At 35.3% G+C, this 20,438-nt stretch overlaps 1 protein-coding gene across 1 annotated transcript; it reads right to left on the reverse strand.

Annotated features, from left to right (window-relative positions):
- Positions 1-15,905: 15,905 nt before the first annotated feature.
- Positions 15,906-18,730, reverse strand: LOC144065773 (uncharacterized). Its single transcript, XM_077588885.1, has 2 exons — positions 18,128-18,730; positions 15,906-16,895 (listed from the first exon to the last, which is right to left on the reverse strand). The coding sequence occupies exons 1-2, from the start codon at positions 18,456-18,458 to the stop codon at positions 16,534-16,536; spliced, it is 693 nt and encodes a 230-aa protein (XP_077445011.1). The 5' UTR covers positions 18,459-18,730; the 3' UTR covers positions 15,906-16,533.
- Positions 18,731-20,438: the final 1,708 nt, after the last annotated feature.

Raw genomic sequence — 20,438 nt, forward strand, 5'->3', positions numbered from 1 at the left:
GAAAGAAAAATGTCATCTCCAGCAAACAGGCCATGCCTAAGTCAACAAAACAGAAAACAAGAACAAGGGTGAATTCTGAACAAGTCACTTGTCACAAACAAACAGCAACAATAATCAAAGATTTTTTTTTTTTGGAAGCTAAAGCATTTTTGCACTGTTCATAATTTAAATTGACCATTGTTAGTGACCGGGCGAGCTGGCTAGCCCTCACCCAGTAACACCAAATTTGAAATTCAACATTATCAATTCGAATTTGGGAAAGGAGCCATTTTGGTTGACAGCTCCCTAAATTAAGAATATAATAATAATAATAATAATAAGACATAGGCCCTGTCGTCATTATCACAACACAAAAGCCTACTTGTCATCACACGCAGAAACTGCATGTGACGAAATTGATGGTGCTTCTCCATAAGCTACGTTTAATCGGCAAAAGACCCAATAAGTGTAAGTTACGGACTTGTAATTTGTCATTCCGCTGTTGAGGATACAGGTCGCTTACCTCTCACTGTCTTCCACTTACCTTTCCTCAGTCAGCTAGTAGGAGGCAGATCACCAACCAAACATCTGTTCATATACCGCAGAGGGGAATGTGTGTTATGTTAGCGCGAGTTTAGATTTCTGATGGATGTGGGGAAAAAAACTGTCCTTAAGCCTATTTGTCCGTGCTTTGTGGGACCTATAGCGTCTGCCAGAGGGCAGCAGCTGGAACAGATTGTGACCAGGGTGGTAAGGGTCCCCTATGATGTTCTTGGCTCTGCTGAGGTAACGAGGGCTGGCAATGTCTTCAAGTGAGGGCAGAGAGCAGCCGACAATCCTCTGGGCAGTGTTAATCACTTTCTGCATGGCCTTTTTGTCTGCCGCTGTGCTTCCAGCGTACCACACTGTGATGCCGTATGCCAGGATGCTCTCTACAGTGGTTCTATAGAAGGTACAATATAAATTGATTATTCCTCATTACAAAAAGACCATTTTTGATATTTCTCCATAAGAATACACCATTCGTTACAAAACAACATTACCTTCATGTAAATATTTACACTTAGTAACTTGTTAGAGTAATTCAAGGTCCAGAGGGTGATGTGCAGCAGACAGGTCTTACCTAGGGAAAAATGAATATAAACACAAATGTTGGGAATGGATCATCTCTATTTAAAATCACGATAACAATATTTCTTTAGACCCTAATAAGACAAAAAAAACACATTACCCACTTTACTTAAATCTATATATTAGCCCACTATACACGCCTGGGTGAGCTGGCTAGCCCTCGCCCAGCAATACCGAATTTCAGATGACATTTCCAATTTGGGAAATGAGGAGTCTTATTTGACAGAACAGAAATTTGGAGTCTGCAATTAATATGTAGGAAACCTATGTTTAATAACACTGCAACTACTAACACAATCTTTCAGCATGATGAAAGTATTCTACTTAACTTGCTCCAAAAGCATCCAAGTAGACATCCTCAGACCTTGCCAGACACTTCCAGTAGTGTTGGTAGTTTTGGATCCCCTACTGGAGATGTCCAGTAGGGGATCCAAAACTACCAACAAATAAATACAGACGCTCCCCTACTTACGAACGTAATTGGTTCCGAGCGATTGTTCATAAGTTGAATTTGTTTGTAAGTTGATTCAGTGCTATATTTTGTATTATAATTTATGTTTAAGGCCTATATAAGTATATTGAAAGTTTATACAAGTGCATTTGTATATTTAAGGCTTGTATAAGTAACACGCATGGGTTTGTACTGAAAAAAACATTGAATAAAATGGAGAGAATATGTACAGTACTGTATAGAGAGAGAGATTTATGTATTAGAAACTGGCCGAAAGAAGCGATCTAACGACGATTGCACAGTTTTCTTCTTTTTTTTCATCATAAATGATGCGGTAGCACTGTATGGCATCATTCAATTGATTTGCAAACTTTGTGCAACGTTCAATATTTGGGTCCTGCTGCTCGATCTTTCTGTTTATAAATGGTACTGAATGTGCAACGCTCACCGCTCTCACGCGCATCAAGCTTCGTTATTATTGCCACTCGTTTCAAATGAAATGGCTTGCCTCTTCCTTGCAACTCCCTCAATAGAAGCCTTTAGCTTTTTACCAACCATATTCAATATTGGATGCATGAGATATTTAATGATACAAATGAAAAAGGTTCTTTGCGCACTGGAGATACATTCACGCACTTCCGCATTGCAACGAAGAAGAAGGTAGATGCTGGGTGAGCTGAGCTCTCACAGCGCCAGGCGTCGGTATTAGCGGCCGAAAGAAGTACTACTGCGAAAAAGGCGCGAAATACAAAATTGGACTTGCGAACATTTTTGGACTTAAACGCAATTTGCAGACATGTTCGTATGTACCGTTGTTCGTAAGTTGAATGATCGTAAGTAGGGGAGCGTCTGTACCAATATCAAAACAATCATTAAACTTGAACCAAATTCCAGACACCTACATTCATATCCAGTTGAAGATCAGGATCTGTCCAATACATGAAATCAAACAGGGTTAGCCATCTACATAACATTAACAAAGTGATTTGACACATAGTAACTTGAGAAAAGTTGTGGTGCACGTGATAGAAAAAGCCCAGTGAAAGTTCTGCCCTTGAAAACCATAAGAGATATAATGAAACCCATACAACGTGTCTTGGTCCACTGGATGGAACAAAGGGTCATCTGTAACAAAAATAATGACATTATGGTTCATCATCTCCATTTGGCAACAGATCTTTTCACACATACGACAAAAAACACCAATTTTGGCTATTTTCTTCTATTAACGTGGCCATTGTTGGGCCAAAATACACAACTGGGTGAGCTGGCTAGCCCTCATACCAGTTAATCCGTGTTGAACATTAAACATTATCTTTTTTGGATATGAGCCATTTGGTTGTTACAGCTCTGGATGACAATTTTGAGTCTTTCTCAATAGAATTAATCAACTATGATTATGCCATGTTTAAATGACACTAAAATCATCATTTATTCAGTCAGCAATAAGAAACTATTAAACTTATCTTATTAAAGTTGAATCTGGGTGAAATAGAGGGGCATCTGCAGCAACCAGTTCAGTCCTTAATGAAGAAAAGAGAACTAAATTAGGGAAAAATTGCCTTCATTTGCAAACAGGTCACATACAAACTACCGTAATTACTCGAATATAACACGCATATTTTTGCTATATAATTAATTCCAATAGTTGGGGGTGCGTGTTATAATCAATTACTAAAATCAATTACAAATTTTCGATCGAAAAAAGCATTGTCAAACTCACTTTGACGCACGGACATTGTGCAATTTCCAACTTTGAATTCAAAATACACGCATATTAAAGATCGTCAAGCCTCACAAACCTGCATTAATAAGCTGGAAAGTAGAATACTACATTGTAGTGTAGTACGTACTTGTATTTAGAAATATGTCCAGCGGGGGGCAGTACATTCCCTTGTTACATGTGATGGTCTTTTCCATTGTGCATATCTTCAAATCATTTATTTATTCAATTTGTATGTTCCTTTTCTGGTTTGAGAATGACAATAGATATTTGAATTAAAACATGGTATTGTCAATTGAAATGTAGTCAATGTTCAAGGAAGTCTAAAAGGTATTGCAACATAACATGTCTACATGATATGTTTGTCCACTCTGTGTATCATCTATTGCCCTAAAATTCAAACGCATAACTCCACCAACTGCACGACACTCGACACGCTCGTACCTGAAGATTTCTCTATCCGGTTTTGAACAAAACTATCGTGAAACGAAGGAAAAAAAGGTAAGATTTCTGATTTTCGTCAGCGGGAAGTTTTAGGTGCGCACTATATTCGAGTACTGCGTTTTTCCAGATTTTTTTGGCCCAAAATTACCTGCGTGTTATTTTCGAGTGCGCGTTATATTAGAGTAATTACGGTAATAACATTTTTGATTTTGGGGACCTAAATCATTTTGCACTATTCAGAAATTAAAAATTGTCCATTGTTAGTGACCGGGCAAGCTGGCTAGCCCTCGTCCAGTAACACTAAATAACTAGTCATTTACTTTTTGGAAAGAAGCCTTTTGGATTGACAGCTCTCTTAATAATTTTTCATTTAATTCTTCATCATCATCATCATCACAAAAAGGAAGATTTTGGATGTTTCACAACTAGGTTAAAGACAACATCTAAGCATCGTTACCTTCATGAAAATATATTACTTACAGTAATTACAGGTGAAGTGCAGTAGACAGGTCTTACCTAGAGAAAAAAAAAATAGAAACAAAAGACAAGATGGGAGTGGAGCATCTCCATTTAAAAACAACAATCACAATATTGCTTTAGACCAGGGGTCGGGAACCTTTTTGACGAAGAGAGCCACAAACAATTCCTATTTTCCAATGTTATTCCTTGGGAGCCATACCACAAATTTAAAAGTCAAAATACATACATGTAAACAAGTGCCTTTTCAATATTTTTTTGGTAATTTCACCATTTTTAAAGTGGAAAAAAGGAATATTTTTAAAATATTCTTATACTGTTGCTAATCAATGAGGATGCATTCCAGAAGAGTCTACTGCCAAAACAATGACGTTTAGCGCCAAAACAATGACGTTTAGCGCCAAAACAATGACGTTTAGCGCCAAAACAATGACGTTTAGCGCCAAAACAATGACGTTTAGCGCCAAAACAATGACGTTTAGCGCCAAAACAATGACGTTTAGCGCCAAAACAATGACGTTTAGCGCCAAAACAATGACGTTTAGCGCCAAAACAATGACGTTTAGCGCCAAAACAATGACGTTTAGCGCCAAAACAATGACGTTTAGCGCCAAAACAATGACGTTTAGCGCCAAAACAATGACGTTTAGCGCCAAAACAATGACGTTTAGCGCCAAAACAATGACGTTTAGCGCCAAAACAATGACGTTTAGCGCCAAAACAATGACGTTTAGCGCCAAAACAATGACGTTTAGCGCCAAAACAATGACGTTTAGCGCCAAAACAATGACGTTTAGCGCCAAAACAATGACGTTTAGCGCCAAAACAATGACGTTTAGCGCCAAAACAATGACGTTTAGCGCCAAAACAATGACGTTTAGCGCCAAAACAATGACGTTTAGCGCCAAAACAATGACGTTTAGCGCCAAAACAATGACGTTTAGCGCCAAAACAATGACGTTTAGCGCCAAAACAATGACGTTTAGCGCCAAAACAATGACGTTTAGCGCCAAAACAATGACGTTTAGCGCCAAAACAATGACGTTTAGCGCCAAAACAATGACGTTTAGCGCCAAAACAATGACGTTTAGCGCCAAAACAATGACGTTTAGCGCCAAAACAATGACGTTTAGCGCCAAAACAATGACGTTTAGCGCCAAAACAATGACGTTTAGCGCCAAAACAATGACGTTTAGCGCCAAAACAATGACGTTTAGCGCCAAAACAATGACGTTTAGCGCCAAAACAATGACGTTTAGCGCCAAAACAATGACGTTTAGCGCCAAAACAATGACGATTAGCGCCAAAACAATGAAGATTAGCGCCAAAACAATGAAGTAAAAAAAAAAAAGAGGATTAAAGCAAAAACATGAAGATTAAAGCAGTTCTAAATGTAATATCTCAGTTCTGTCAACAGCAATTTCCATATTTTTGCTCAAAAAGGCTCTGATTTCTTTTGACAACATTGTTATGTGGTGGCTTACAAAATCAGTATCAATGATATGCATGCAGAAGAGTCATAAAAAACAAAATTATGATTAAAATAGGGGTACAGGTATATCGACGCTGCAGTGACGCTCTTATTAGTGCGTTTGGGACTCATGATGTCCATTTTTGACCTCACAGGTTAGTGGAGAGCCATATGTACCCATGGAAAGAGCCACATATGGCTCCCGAGCCATATGTACCCATGGAAAGAGCCACATATGGCTCCCGAGCCATATGTACCCATGGAAAGAGCCACATATGGCTCCCGAGCCATATGTACCCATGGAAAGAGCCACATATGGCTCCCGAGCCATATGTACCCATGGAAAGAGCCACATATGGCTCCCGAGCCATATGTACCCATGGAAAGAGCCACATATGGCTCCCGAGCCATATGTACCCATGGAAAGAGCCACATATGGCTCCCGAGCCATATGTACCCATGGAAAGAGCCACATATGGCTCCCGAGCCATAGGTTCCCTACCCCTGCTTTAGACACTAACGCAAATCAAAACACATTACCCACTTTAATTTAAAACAAAAAAAAAAACTTATGGGCCCACTATATGCAACTGGGTGAGCTGGCTAGCCTTCCCAGTAAGACTGAGGTTAACATTAAAAAGATCATCCATTCCAAATTGGGAAGGAATTCGTCGAAATTTGGATTCTTCCTCATTGGAATCAATTAATAAAGATGGCTATGTTTAATAACACATTTCAACTACTAACATTCTTTCAACATTATGAAAGTATTCTACTTAACTTGCTCCAAGTAGACATCCTCAGTATCTTCTGCTCCAATCAGGTCATGCCTAGGTCAACAAAATAAACATTGGAGTGCTTAACTTCCATTTATGAACAAGTCATTTGACACATACAAAGAAATAAACTATTTACAGCTTCTATCTGAAGTTTTAAGTGATCAACAATTTTTTTGGGGCACTTTTCATCTATACATTTGGCTGGTGTTAACAACTAGGAGACCTGGCTAGCCTTCTCCCAGTCTGACCAAATTCCAAATCATCCATTGCAATTTGGGAAAGGTGCCTTTTAGTTGAACTATTATCTTAAGAAGATTAGAGTCTTCCACATTAGAGTAAACATGGATCATTCCAATAATTCAATGACACGACTGACAAAATATGTCAGCTTGATTTCATTAGACTTAGTGCTATCAATTTTGCACGGTTTTCTTTCATTTCATTCTTTTTGTACAATGCTCGTTAGGGGTTATTTATTTATGTCGACGATCAATTGCTGGTTTCTGACGACGCTCTTAAACTACAAATTAAACTAATGTTCAAATACTGCAATCATACTTAACTTGGTCGGGAACCTTTTTGACGAAGAGAGCCACAAACGATTCATATTTTCAAATGTTATTCCTTGTGAGCCATACAACGAATTTCAAAGTCAAAATGCATACATGTAAACGAGTGCCTTTTCAATTTTTTTGTAATTTCACCACTTTTAAAGTGGACAAAAACTGATTTTTTTTAATAAAGATTCTTATGCTGTTGCTAATTAATGAGAGGGTCCATTCCAGGAGTCTATTGCAAAAAAAAGGAGAAGATTAAAGCAGTTCTAAATGGAATATCTCAGTTCTCCATATTTTAGCTCACAGGTTAGCAAAGAGCCAGATGCACCCATCAAAAGAGCCACAGGTTCCCTAATCATCACTGATCATGCCTATATGAGGAAACACACAAATTAGCAGCAATCATTTACATTTTGTGGCAACGATCCATTCAATTAGGCCCTCAAACTATGCATTCCACGACTAAAACCGCGCTATTCATCTTAAAACTAACTCAACAGTTAATACATGTACGCGATTTTATTTTTTACAGACTTCAACAAGTGCGACAATCGAGTTAAACGCGACAAATATAACATTGCCAAAGACAAGGAAAGTGTAGAGAAAACACACACACATTTCTTACCTTTGTAGTAGCTTGTGAAGACGAATACAACTTCAGACAAAGCAACTAAGAATTCAAACAAATCTCGACTGGAGTTTCACAAAGGTGCCATAAGTGAGTGCGTTGCCAAAGACAAGTTGGTCGATGGCGATCGAATGTCAAGCAAGAAGAGCTCGAAACTTCGATGACCGACACTGGGACGCCAAAGCCTATAAATGCTCCAATTCCTAATTGCCCTGATTGAGCTAATTGATCATGTGACCTCCGGAATGGGACGGGCTAGGGAGGTCACGTGATTCTCAGGGAGAGGCAAGGCGTCGTACGTCACGGAAACGTCATCAACATGAGACGAAACCTACACAGAACGTCCCGTTTCTTGTAGAATGTTTGAAAATACACAGACCACGCATGCGCAGAAACACTATGGAAGGGTGCTACTTACCAACAAAACCCCAATAAAAGTTGTATTTTTTTTTTACAACTTATATTTCATTATTAAGAACTGCTTTTGAGTCTTGTTCCTATATGTTTTTCGGTCTACATCTCTGTCCGGTTGGTTTTTGATGACGTCACTCTCAAATTAATTACCTACACCAGGGGTAGGGAACCTATGGCTCGGGAGCCATATGTGGCTCTTTCCATGGGTACATATGGCTCTCTACTAACCTGTGAGGTAAAATATGGAAATCATTGGTGAGAGAACTGAGTCCCGAACACACTAATAAGAGCGTCACTGCGGTGTCGACACTACCTGTACCCCTACTTTAATCATAATTTTGTTTTTTATTACTCTTCTGCATGCATGACATCATTGATACTGATTTATTATCCACACAATAATACCGTTGTCAAAAGAATTCAGAGACTTTTTGTACGTTAACAGTGATGAAATAACAAAAACATAAAAAATCCCACTTTCATATATTTTTACTTTTCTATCCCGAGAATGGCTCTCAAGAAATATTAGAAAATATGAATTCTTTATGGGTCTCTCTGTCAAAAAGGTTCCCGACCCCTGACCTACACGAAAGCTACACGCAAAAGTGCAGTACAAAATAAGTTCTTCATTTTTTTAAATGGCATACAGTGATGCCACACACACTTTTATTTACACAATTTTGGGATAATTTACCACCAGTTAAATAAACCGTACAGTCAGGTAATAATAAACATCCTTGAGACAATGTTATTCGTTTAAGGATTTAAAATTATTACTATTTACTACTCTGGAAACATCAACAGTTTGTCACTGTGTTCATGCATTGACACGTTCACTCTTTCAAAAAAATGTCCTGCTTTCTGGCCTTTTCTGGTCTAATCACAGTAATAAAAACAAACAAATGAAATAAAATGTAACACTTTGGAACAGAAGCACTTTGGGAATGATACTGGGAGAGACTACTGTTAACGGGACACCAAAAACATTTCGTTCTGAGAAAACCTCACAATTCGAAAGTTACTACGTTGATTAGGACAAAGTGTAAACGACATTTGGATTTCCTGACCATTGTAAAATTAGATTTGAACCAGCAGGCGGCGCTACAAGCGCATTCGACTTCAGTTTGGAGCTTTACTATACCGATTGAATGGAAATGAGTCATGGAAGATCTACCGTGGTGGCAACATGACATGACGACGAAAGAAGCTTTGACCATGTTCCCATCTAGCAGCTAAACAAATAGACACTTCTGGGATTTTTTTTCTCGCTAGATCTCCGAAGACGACGAACAAAAGTCCGATTGGAAAACTCAAAAGTGCAAAGAAAACCAATCTGGCTCGACGCGGATTTTCGCTCGCTGTTGGAATAATGATTCAAACCTTTTAAATCATTATTAGTAATATTTATCGTAATTACTCGAATATAACGCGCACTCGAAAATAACACGCAGGTAATTTTGGGCCAAAAATATCTGGAAAAACGCAGTAATCGAATATAGTGCGCACCTAAAATTTCCCGCTGACGAAAATCAGAAATCTTACCTTTTTTTCTTCGTTTCACGATTGTTTTGTTCAAAACCGGATAGAGAAATCTTCAGGTACGAGCGTTTGAATTTTAGGGCAATAGATGATACACAGAGTGGACAAACATATCATGTAGACATGTTATGTTGCAATACCTTTTAGACTTCCTTGAACATTGACTACATTTCAATTGACAATACCATGTTTTAATTCAAATATCTATTGTCATTCTCAAACAAGAAAAGGCGCCGTCGGGGGCGGACGTGCTGATCTCGGGGAGGCCCGCCAGCCGGGGGTTGCTCAGGTGCACGTAGAAGTACTCGTCCTCCTCGAAGATGTCGTCGTCGATCACCCCCACCGTGATCTCTGCGGGGAAGGAAACAGATGAGAGAAATTGGAAAGGCTGCTTTTTTTCTTAAAAACGACATAGTATAGTAAGGATTTTTTCTTAAAAAACGACATAGTATAGTAAGGATTTTTTTCTTAAAAAATGACATAGTATAGTAAGGCTTTTTTTCTTTTAAAAAACGACATAGTATAGTAAGGCTTTTTTTCTTAAAAAAACGACATAGTATAGTAAGGATTTTTTTCTTAAAAAATGACATAGTATAGTAAGGCTTTTTTCTCAAAAAACGACATAGTATAGTAAGGCTTTTTTCTCAAACAACGACATAGTATAGTAAGGCTTTTTTCTCAAAAAACAACATAGTATAGTAAGGCTTTTTTTCTCAAAAAACGACATAGTATAGTAAGGCTTTTTTTCTTAAAAAACAACATAGTATAATAAGGCTTTTTTCTTAAAAAACGACATAGTATAGTAAGGCTTTTTTCTTAAAAAAACAACATAGTATAGTAAGGCTTATTTCTTAAAAAACGACATAGTATAGTAAGGCTTTTTTCTTAAAAAAAGACATAGTATAGTAAGGCTTTTTTTCTCAAAAAACGACATAGTATAGTAAGGCTTTTTTTCTTTAAAAACAACATAGTATAGTAAGGCTTTTTTCTTAAAAAACGACATAGTATAGTAAGGCTTTTTTTTCTTAAAAGACAACATAGTACAGTAAGGCTTTTTTCTCAAACAACGACATAGTATAGTAAGGCTTTTTTCTCAAAAAACAACATAGTATAGTAAGGCTTTTTTTCTCAAAAAACGACATAGTATAGTAAGGCTTTTTTTCTTAAAAAACAACATAGTATAATAAGGCTTTTTTCTTAAAAAACGACATAGTATAGTAAGGCTTTTTTCTTAAAAAAACAACATAGTATAGTAAGGCTTATTTCTTAAAAAACGACATAGTATAGTAAGGCTTTTTTCTTAAAAAACGACATAGTATAGTAAGGCTTTTTTTCTCAAAAAACGACATAGTATAGTAAGGCTTTTTTTCTTTAAAAACAACATAGTATAGTAAGGCTTTTTTCTTAAAAAACGACATAGTATAGTAAGGCTTTTTTTTCTTAAAAGACAACATAGTACAGTAAGGCTTTTTTCTTTAAAAAACGACATAGTATAGTAAGGCTTTTTTCTTTAAAAAAACGACATAGTATAGTAAGGCTTTTTTCTTAAAAAATGACATAGTATAGTAAGGCTTTTTTCTCAAAAAACGACATAGTATAGTAAGGCTTTTTTCTCAAAAAACGACATAGTATAGTAAGGCTTTTTTCTCAAAAAACAACATAGTATAGTAAGGCTTTTTTTCTCAAAAAACGACATAGTATAGTAAGGCTTTTTTTCTTAAAAAACAACATAGTATAGTAAGGCTTTTTTCTTAAAAAACGACATAGTATAGTAAGGCTTTTTTCTTTTAAAAAAACGACAGTATAGTAAGGCTTTTTTCTTAAAAAACGACATAGTATAGTAAGGCTTTTTTTCTTTAAAAAAACGACATAGTATAGTAAGGCTTTTTTCTTAAAAAACGACATAGTATAGTAAGGATTTTTTTCTTTAAAAAATGACCATGTATGGTAAGGCTTTTTCTCTTAAAAACGACCATGTATAGTAAGGCTTTTTTCTTAAAAAACGACATGGTATAGTAAGGCTTTTTTTTCTTTAAAAAAAACAGTATAATAAGGCTTTTTTCATAAAAAACAACATAGTAAAGTAAGGCTTTTTTTCGTAAAAAACGACATAGTATAGTAAGGATTTTTTTCTTAAAAAATGGCATATTATTGTAAGGCTTTTTTCTTAAAAAACCGACATAGTATAATAAGGCTTTTTTCTTTAAAAAAACGACATAGTAGAGTAAGGCTTTTTTCTTAAAAAATGACATAGTATAGTAAGGCTTTTTTCTTAAAAAACGACATAGTATAGCAAGGCTTTTTTCTCAAAAAACGACATAGTATAGTAAGGCTTTTTTTCTCAAAAAACGACATAGTATGGTAAGGCTTTTTTTCTTAAAAAACAACATAGTATAGTAAGGCTTTTTTTTCTTAAAAACGACATAGTATAGTAAGGCTTTTTTCTCAAAAAACAACATAGTATAGTAAGGCTTTTTTTCTTAAAAACAACATAGTATAGTAAAGCTTTTTTTCTTAAAAAAACGACATAGTATAGTAAGGCTTTTTTCTTAAAAAATGACATATTATAGTAAGGCTTTTTTTTCTTAAAAACGACATAGTATAGTAAGGCTTTTTTTCTTTTAAAAAAACGACATAGTATAGTAAGGCTTTTTTCTTAAAAAACGACATAGTATAGTAAGGCTTTTTTCTTAAAAAACAACATAGTATAGTAAGGCTTATTTCTTAAAAAACGACATAGTATAGTAAGGCTTTTTTCTTTTAAAAAAACGACAGTATAGTAAGGCTTTTTTCTTAAAAAACGACATAGTATAGTAAGGCTTTTTTTCTTTAAAAAAACGACATAGTATAGTAAGGCTTTTTTCTTAAAAAACGACATAGTATAGTAAGGATTTTTTTCTTTAAAAAATGACCATGTATGGTAAGGCTTTTTCTCTTAAAAACGACCATGTATAGTAAGGCTTTTTTCTTAAAAAATGACATGGTATAGTAAGGCTTTTTTTTCTTTAAAAAAACAGTATAATAAGGCTTTTTTCATAAAAAACAACATAGTAAAGTAAGGCTTTTTTTCGTAAAAAACGACATAGTATAGTAAGGATTTTTTTCTTAAAAAATGACATATTATTGTAAGGCTTTTTTCTTAAAAAACCGACATAGTATAATAAGGCTTTTTTCTTTAAAAAAACGACATAGTAGAGTAAGGCTTTTTTCTTAAAAAATGACATAGTATAGTAAGGCTTTTTTCTTAAAAAACGACATAGTATAGCAAGGCTTTTTTCTTAAAAAATGACATATTATAGTAAGGCTTTTTTTTCTTAAAAACGACATAGTATAGTAAGGCTTTTTTTCTTTAAAAAAAACGACATAGTATAGTAAGGCTTTTTTCTTAAAAAACGACATAGTATAGTAAGGCTTTTTTTTCTTAAAAACGACATAGTATAGTAAGGCTTTTTTTCTTAAAAAAAACGACATAGTATAGTAAGGCTTTTTTTTCTTAAAAAAACAACATAGTATAGTAAGGCTTTTTTCTTTAAAAAAACGACATAGTATAGTAAGGCTTTTTTCTTTAAAAAACGACATAGTATAGTAAGGGTTATTTCTTAAAAAAGGACATAGTATAGTAAGGCTTTTTTTCTTTTAAAAAAACAACATAGTATAGTAAGGCTTTTTTCTTTAAAAAACGACATAGTATAGTAAGGCTTTTTTCTTTAAAAAACGAAAAAACGACATAGTATAGTAAGGCTTTTTTTCTTAAAAACGACATAGTATAGTAAGGATTTTTTCTTAAAAAACGACATAGTATAGTAAGGCTTTTTTCTTTTAAAAAAACGGCAGTATAGTAAGGCTTTTTTCTTTAGAAAAAACGACATAGTATAGTAAGGCTTTTTTCTTTAAAAAACGACATAGTATAGTAAGGCTTTTTTCTTTAAAAAACGACAAAGTATAGTAAGGCTTTTTTCTTAAAAAAACGACATAGTATAGTAAGGCTTTTTTTTGCTTAAAAAATAGACCATGTATAATAAGACTTCTTTTCATTAAACACAACCATGTTTAGTAAGGCATTTTTCCTTAAAAAATGACCATGTATAGTAAGGTAAAATTACAAAAGGGAAAATTGCAAGCGATATACAGTGGTACCTCGACATACGCGCACCGCAACATACGAGCAATTCGAGATGCAAGTACAATTTTGAGCAAATAATTATCTATAGTATAGTAAGGTTTTTTTCTTTAAAAAACGGCATAGTATAGTAAGGCTTTTTTCTTAAAAAACGACATAGTATAAGGCTTTTTTTCTACTAAAAAACTACATAGTATAGTAGGGCTTTTTTCTCAAAAAAAAACGATATAGTATAGTAAGGCTTTTTTCTTAAAAAAAAACGAAAGTCTCGTAAGGCTTTTTTCTTAAAAAATGACATAGTATAGAAAAACATAAAAAAGGTCAAAAGATGATGCAAAGCTACCACCCTGTGGGAAAATGGAAGAACTTTTCTCGTTCAAAACGTAGTTTCTGACCAAAAGGCCAATCAATTTTTCTTTAAAAAATGACATGGTATAGTAAGGCTTTTTTCTTTAAAAAACGACATAGTATAGTAAGGCTTTTTTCTTTAAAAAAAACGACATAGTATAGTAAGGCTTTTTTCTTAAAAGACCAATAGTATAGTAAGGCTTTTTTCTTTAAAAAAACAATAGTATAGTAAGGCTTTTTTCTTAAAAAACGACATAGTATAGTAAGATTTTTTTCTTTAAAAACGACATAGTATAGTAAGGATTTTTTTCTTAAAAAATGACATAGTATAGTAAGGCTTTTTTTCTTTTAAAAAACGACCATGAATAGTAAGGCTTTTTTCATAAAAAACAACATAGTATAGTAAGGCTTTTTTTTCTTAAAAACGACATAGTATAGTAAGGCTTTTTTTCTTTAAAAAAAAAACGACATAGTATAGTAAGGCTTTTTTTTCTTATAAAATGACATAGTATAGCAAGGCTTTTTTCTTTAAAAAAACAGTATAGTAAGGCTTTTTTCTTTTAAAAAAAACGACATAGTATAATAGGGCTTTTTTCTTAAAAACACGACCATGTATAGTAAGTAAGGCTTTTTTTCTTAAAAAACGACATAGTATAGTAAGGCTTTTTTCTTTAAAAAAATAACCATGGATATTAAGGCTTATTTTTTTCTTTAAAAATGACAATGTATAGTAAGGCTTTTTTTTCCTTAAAAAAACGACATAGTATAGTAAAGCTTTTTTCTTTAAAAAACTACATAGTATAGTAAGGCTTTTTTTCTTTAAAAAAAATAGACCATTTGACATTTGTGCGCATCATTTTCGGAATATTTTGAAGGGAATACAAAAGCAAACAGCCCATCGATACTAAAAGTCAAGTTGGAGGCGGGGCAAACCGCCAACCCGGCCGGGAGCAGAAAGGTATCAAACTTTCATACAAAATTAAAATTAAATTTAGTGTAAGGTTAGATTAAACTTATTTTTGAATATCTGCATCATAATCCAAGTTCATTTAAATTTGTTTATGTTATTAACGAGCGTGTTGCTGTGCAAAAAGCGCCCCCCTCTGTCCGTCACCCTTTCTCTCCCCCTTCGAAATACGTATAATTTTAGTAATATTAAGCACATTTTAGTACTATTAAACCACTAGTTATGTGTTACTTTGTTAAGAGATGGCGAATTAGAACAAATAAATCATTTTTTTCCACTCCAATATCCTGTTTTGGGTGTTTTTTCAGAGGGTTGAAACAAATTAATTTGTTTTTAGTTCATTTCAATGGGAAACGTTCGTGCGAGTTACGAGGAAATCGACATAGGAGCTTAGTCCCGGAACGAATTAAGTTCGTATCTCGAGGTACCACTGTATTCCTTAAGTTGGGGGTCACTTACTCGACAATGTGTCGTCTGGTGCTTCCTCATGGTCGCCCACCCCAACACGTCGTGCCTAGGTGAGAAAACGAGACCAAAATCATTGAACTAAATAAAATGAATTTTGTACATTCCCCTACAAATTAAGTCCGTGACATTGCCGTCATGACGTTATTGTACTTAACTTGATGGAGTGTCGTCCGGAGCGTTGTCAGGGTCACGTCGGCGTGAATGAGCAAAGCATCTCGGGGCACACGACCCGTTTTCGTGCCCTTTCAGCCACCAAATTCGCTTTTTGGTCGGACGCCATGACTGTCACACGTTGCTCCGTTTTTCTGAAACGTTGACGCAAGCGAGTTGAACAGAAACGAAATTAAAACATATTTCGGGGTCGAATGAGTATATATTTGGAAAAACAGGCAGTGTTGGCATTACTTACCTTTCCAATCACTTTAGTTGAAGACACTAAGCCGCCGAACCAAACTCCGAAACATAATTTAAAGACAACCCCTGTAATAAAAGGGAAAAACTCCGACTTTGTGGACTTTAGATGCACCAAACAAATGAGCACGCCCAACATTTTAAATTGCCCAGTTCTTTTCCGGTCTAGATTTCAACTTCCGGCTATCTTTTGATGACGTCATTACAACGCGTTTTCAAAACGCACATATGTCGTAAATAATGGCACTGCGATCCTTTGCTCATGCGCCATTTCGGTAATCCTCAGATAGACATGTATGAACTTTTCTTTTTTTTCGCTCTACTTCGCTTCCGGCGCGGAGACATACGTCACAAATAAAGCGTCTTCGTTACCAAAGCTACACGGACATGTGCAATAATGAATAATGAAAAAGAAGAAAAAATCGTGTTGTCTTTAATTGAGAAAGCAAAGCATATAATCCACATAAGCAACTTGAAGTTGACACTGGAAACACATTAAAAATAAGTGATTTATCACTAATTTAGAAATAAATATTGACATGGCCAAATATTGTTGTAAATGTGCCCCGCATAAAAGTTAACATGTTTGTTTTGTTGAACATGAACATTTTTTTTTTCATTTACAGTCACTTTTCAGAAGTGAGGTGCTTGTACACAGCGGCGCGACAAAAAAAATCCTTTCCGTGCAAGTAGGGAAGATCACGAATTACGCCCGGAAACGAGTAGGCACTCAGCGGAGGCCGTAGCGGGAAAACCGGCATCAAACCGGACGCCATGTAAGGCGAAACCACACCGGTGGCGTTCGGGGACGTGTAGGCGAGGCATAAAGGGTTGAGACTCAGGTGGGGCGGCGGAACGTAGAGTGGCGCCATAGCCGACTTGCTTCCGGCGGAATCCTGAGCAGGCCCAAAAAGCGGGGTCGAATCCTTCGACCTGTCCGACTCGGGGTCCGAGGGGGTCCCGCGTTGGGTTCGGTAGTGAAGTTTGTCTGAAAGGAGAAGAATTGTCTTCAAATTCAGCTCTTAACTAGCTAATTCCGCTACATGCTAGCATACCTGATACAAATAGGACCACAATTTCATGCTAGTCTTGATTCAAAACAATTCAATTTTAATTTCTAATGTAAATACTACAACACTAAATATTATAAACAAAGATAGGTTAAGTAGTGAAAGAGTAAAAAAATAAAAATAAAGAAATTTGAACACGTCAAACATCTTTGCTGCAATGCTAGCTTGTTCTTTTAGTCCAAAACATTCAAAACATCCTGTTAAATTCTTCAAAATAAAGTGAAATCCAGTCGGCCTAAGATAGCAAACCCATTACAGTATTACCTCGTTTATCGCGGTTAATATCCCGCAACAGGTGAATAACCGCAATGTATAATTACAACTTTTAAAACCTTCCCAGTACTATTTTTATACTCCAAAACATAAACACCGCCATACATGCTAGCATACCTGAAACAAATAGGACCGCAAATTGTTTCCAAACAATTCAATTTTAATTCCTAATTTAAAAACTACAACACTAAATATTATAAACAAAGCTTGGCTAGTAGTAAGAGTCAAAAACAAAGAAATTTGAACACATCAAACATCTTTGCTTCAATGCTAGCTTGTTCTTTCAGCCCAAAACATTCAAAACATCCTGTTAAATTTTTTAAAATAAAGTGAAATCTAGATATCTTTACTTATTTGCAGCTAGTTCTCAAATTTCCTTAAAAATATATATTTAAAAAAAGTTTTGCTGATTGGCTATTATAAAAATGGAAAAACCCTGAAAAAATAGGATAGACAGCTGTTTTTGCACAAGTGATTACATATTTAAAAATTACAACACTAAATATTATAAACAAAGCTTGGCTAGTAGTAAGAATCAAAAACATAAAGAAATTTGAACACGTCAAACATCTTTGCTCCAATGCTAGCTTGTTCTTTTAGTCCAAAACTTTTAAAACATCCTGTTCAATTTTTCTAAATAAAGTGAAATCCAGTCGGCCTAAGCAAGAACACTGTAATATCCCACAATAGGTGAGAAAACCGCTATATAGGGATCATTTAATATAATTACAACTTTTAAAACCTTCCCAGCACTATTTTTTTACTCCAAAACGTAAACACCGCCCTCTACTGGCCAGCGAAATAAACTCCAATTGTGACCTTTCCTAAAAAATTTGTCAGATCCAAACCACAATGTAAATCTGTGATGTCATCTCACCATTTTTGGGGGCCTCAGCGGTAAAAAGTTCCAAATCCAGCAGGCCCGTGGCGGGGTAGAGCATCCGGACGTCGCGTGCCTCGTTCTCCTCCTGCGCCTGCTGCCTCCTGAGCGCCACCTGGGCGGCCATGACGCGTTGCCGCTCGGCGATGAGGGTGCACTTGGCGCACGTGCAATCCCGCCAGCGGCAAAAGCGCTTGTGGCCCTTGAGCGCCGACACCACGCCGTGGTTGCGGCATCGGGCGCACTTGGGGGTACGCGGGTACCCCCGCTCCAGTGTGGCCCGCAAGAAGAGGGGCGGAGGCGGGCCGAGCGGTCTGCCGCCGTCCATCTCGGGAAGAGTCGAATGGCGCGGGCACGCCGTCTTTTAAAAGGCGTTGACTGTAACGGGACACCTGGGAAACCCCGCCCCCTCCCCTCAGCCAATCCTCTTCAGTGTTTTCCAACCCAAAATAACGAAAAATGTCATATTTAACCCTGGACATCTAACCGAAAGCTAGCGCTAGCTTTAGCTAATTGACTATGTGCTGTGGTATTTAGTAAAATAGGCAAATTGACGTCCAATCCATTTCAAGTGGGAGGGGCTAGAAGCGATAGATAGAATGTAAATATGCAAAGTTATGAGAGAACCAAATAGCAAGAATTTCCAACATTTTAATGATTTTGATAGCAATTATTTCATTTTACGCACCTGAATATAAGCCGCACTAACCAAAGAAGGCACAATTAAAAGCAAACAAAATATAGAAGTTGCATTTTTGTGGGGGTGGTTTTTTTAATGTTGTAAGAATCAAAGAAAAACATAATTATCTGTGTGTGTGTATGTATGTATATGTATATATGTGTATATATGTGTATGTGTGTGTATATGTGTGTGTATATGTGTGTGTATGTGTGTGTATGTGTGTGTATGTATATATATATATATATATATATATATATATATATATATATATATATATATATATATATATATATATAAATGTGTGTGTGTATATATATGTGCGTGTATGTGTGTATATATGTGCGCATGTGTGTAAATATTGTCATACGCAGCTGGGTATGATGACAATTAGGCTTTTGTCTAGTCAATGATGATGACAAGCCTAAGTCTGATTTATTTAAATATATATACACACATGTGTATATATATATATATATATATATATATATATATATATATATATATATATATATACACACACATATATATATACATATATATATATATATACATATATATATATATATACATATATATACACATATATATACATATACATATATATACACATATATACATATACATATATATATGCATATACATATACACATATATATATATATATATATATGTGTGTGTGTATATATAAAGAATAAAATGCCTTACTATAAATGTTCTTTTTTTCAAGAAAAAAGCTTACCATACATGGTGTACTTTTCAATTTATATATATATATATATATATATATATATATATATATATATATATATATATATATATATATATATACACATATATACACACACTATATATACTAAAATAACAAAACCCGAATCCCGATAAAGACCCCGCATTTATCTTGTCCGTGGGAAGGAAGCGAAACCTCCATTTTTTTTTTAGCATTAGCTCTTTTAGTTCCTGAAACGAGTCCGTATTTGTCGCCCCCGGGGGTGTGTCTTTGCCGCTCCTATTGTTCGCCGGCGCTCAGGCGTCGTGGAGCTAAGTGAGGGGCCCCGATGGAACCGGATTCGGGACCACCGGGCAAGGTAGGAGAGGAAGACACTAGGGTTGCGGAATAGGGGACCCAAAGATGGATACAGATAAGAGAATTGACAAAATAAGAGAAATAAACTGTGATAAAACATTAAAAGACTCTCATATTCAATCAAAATCCAATCTTTTCAGGTGTGTTTAGGTGGAAATAAACAATCGGTGTCTCCATGGCGACTAGTCGTAGTAATTGTGAGTGCTATTGTGGCTAAATATTAGCCCGAATATAAGACGATGTTTTTTTTGCATTGAAATAAGAATGAAAAAGCGAAAATCGGGGGTTAGACATTGTACCCATTTACAGCACTAGATGGCGCCAGATAGGTTTAAAGTGAATACTGAACAGTTTGATGATTTATGCCCTTATTTAAATTTTGGGAAAATATTAAATCTATCATATGTTTTGAAGATTTATCATTTAGAGTAAAAATTGTGTTTTGAAAAATCTGTTTATTTACAGTGAAAAATTAAAGATTTTAGATATAATATTCGATATTATTTAAAAAATCGAATTAAAAGAACTGGATTAAAATAAAT

Source organism: Stigmatopora argus, chromosome 20, assembly GCF_051989625.1.
Source record: "Stigmatopora argus isolate UIUO_Sarg chromosome 20, RoL_Sarg_1.0, whole genome shotgun sequence".
NCBI lineage: Eukaryota > Metazoa > Chordata > Actinopteri > Syngnathiformes > Syngnathidae > Stigmatopora > Stigmatopora argus.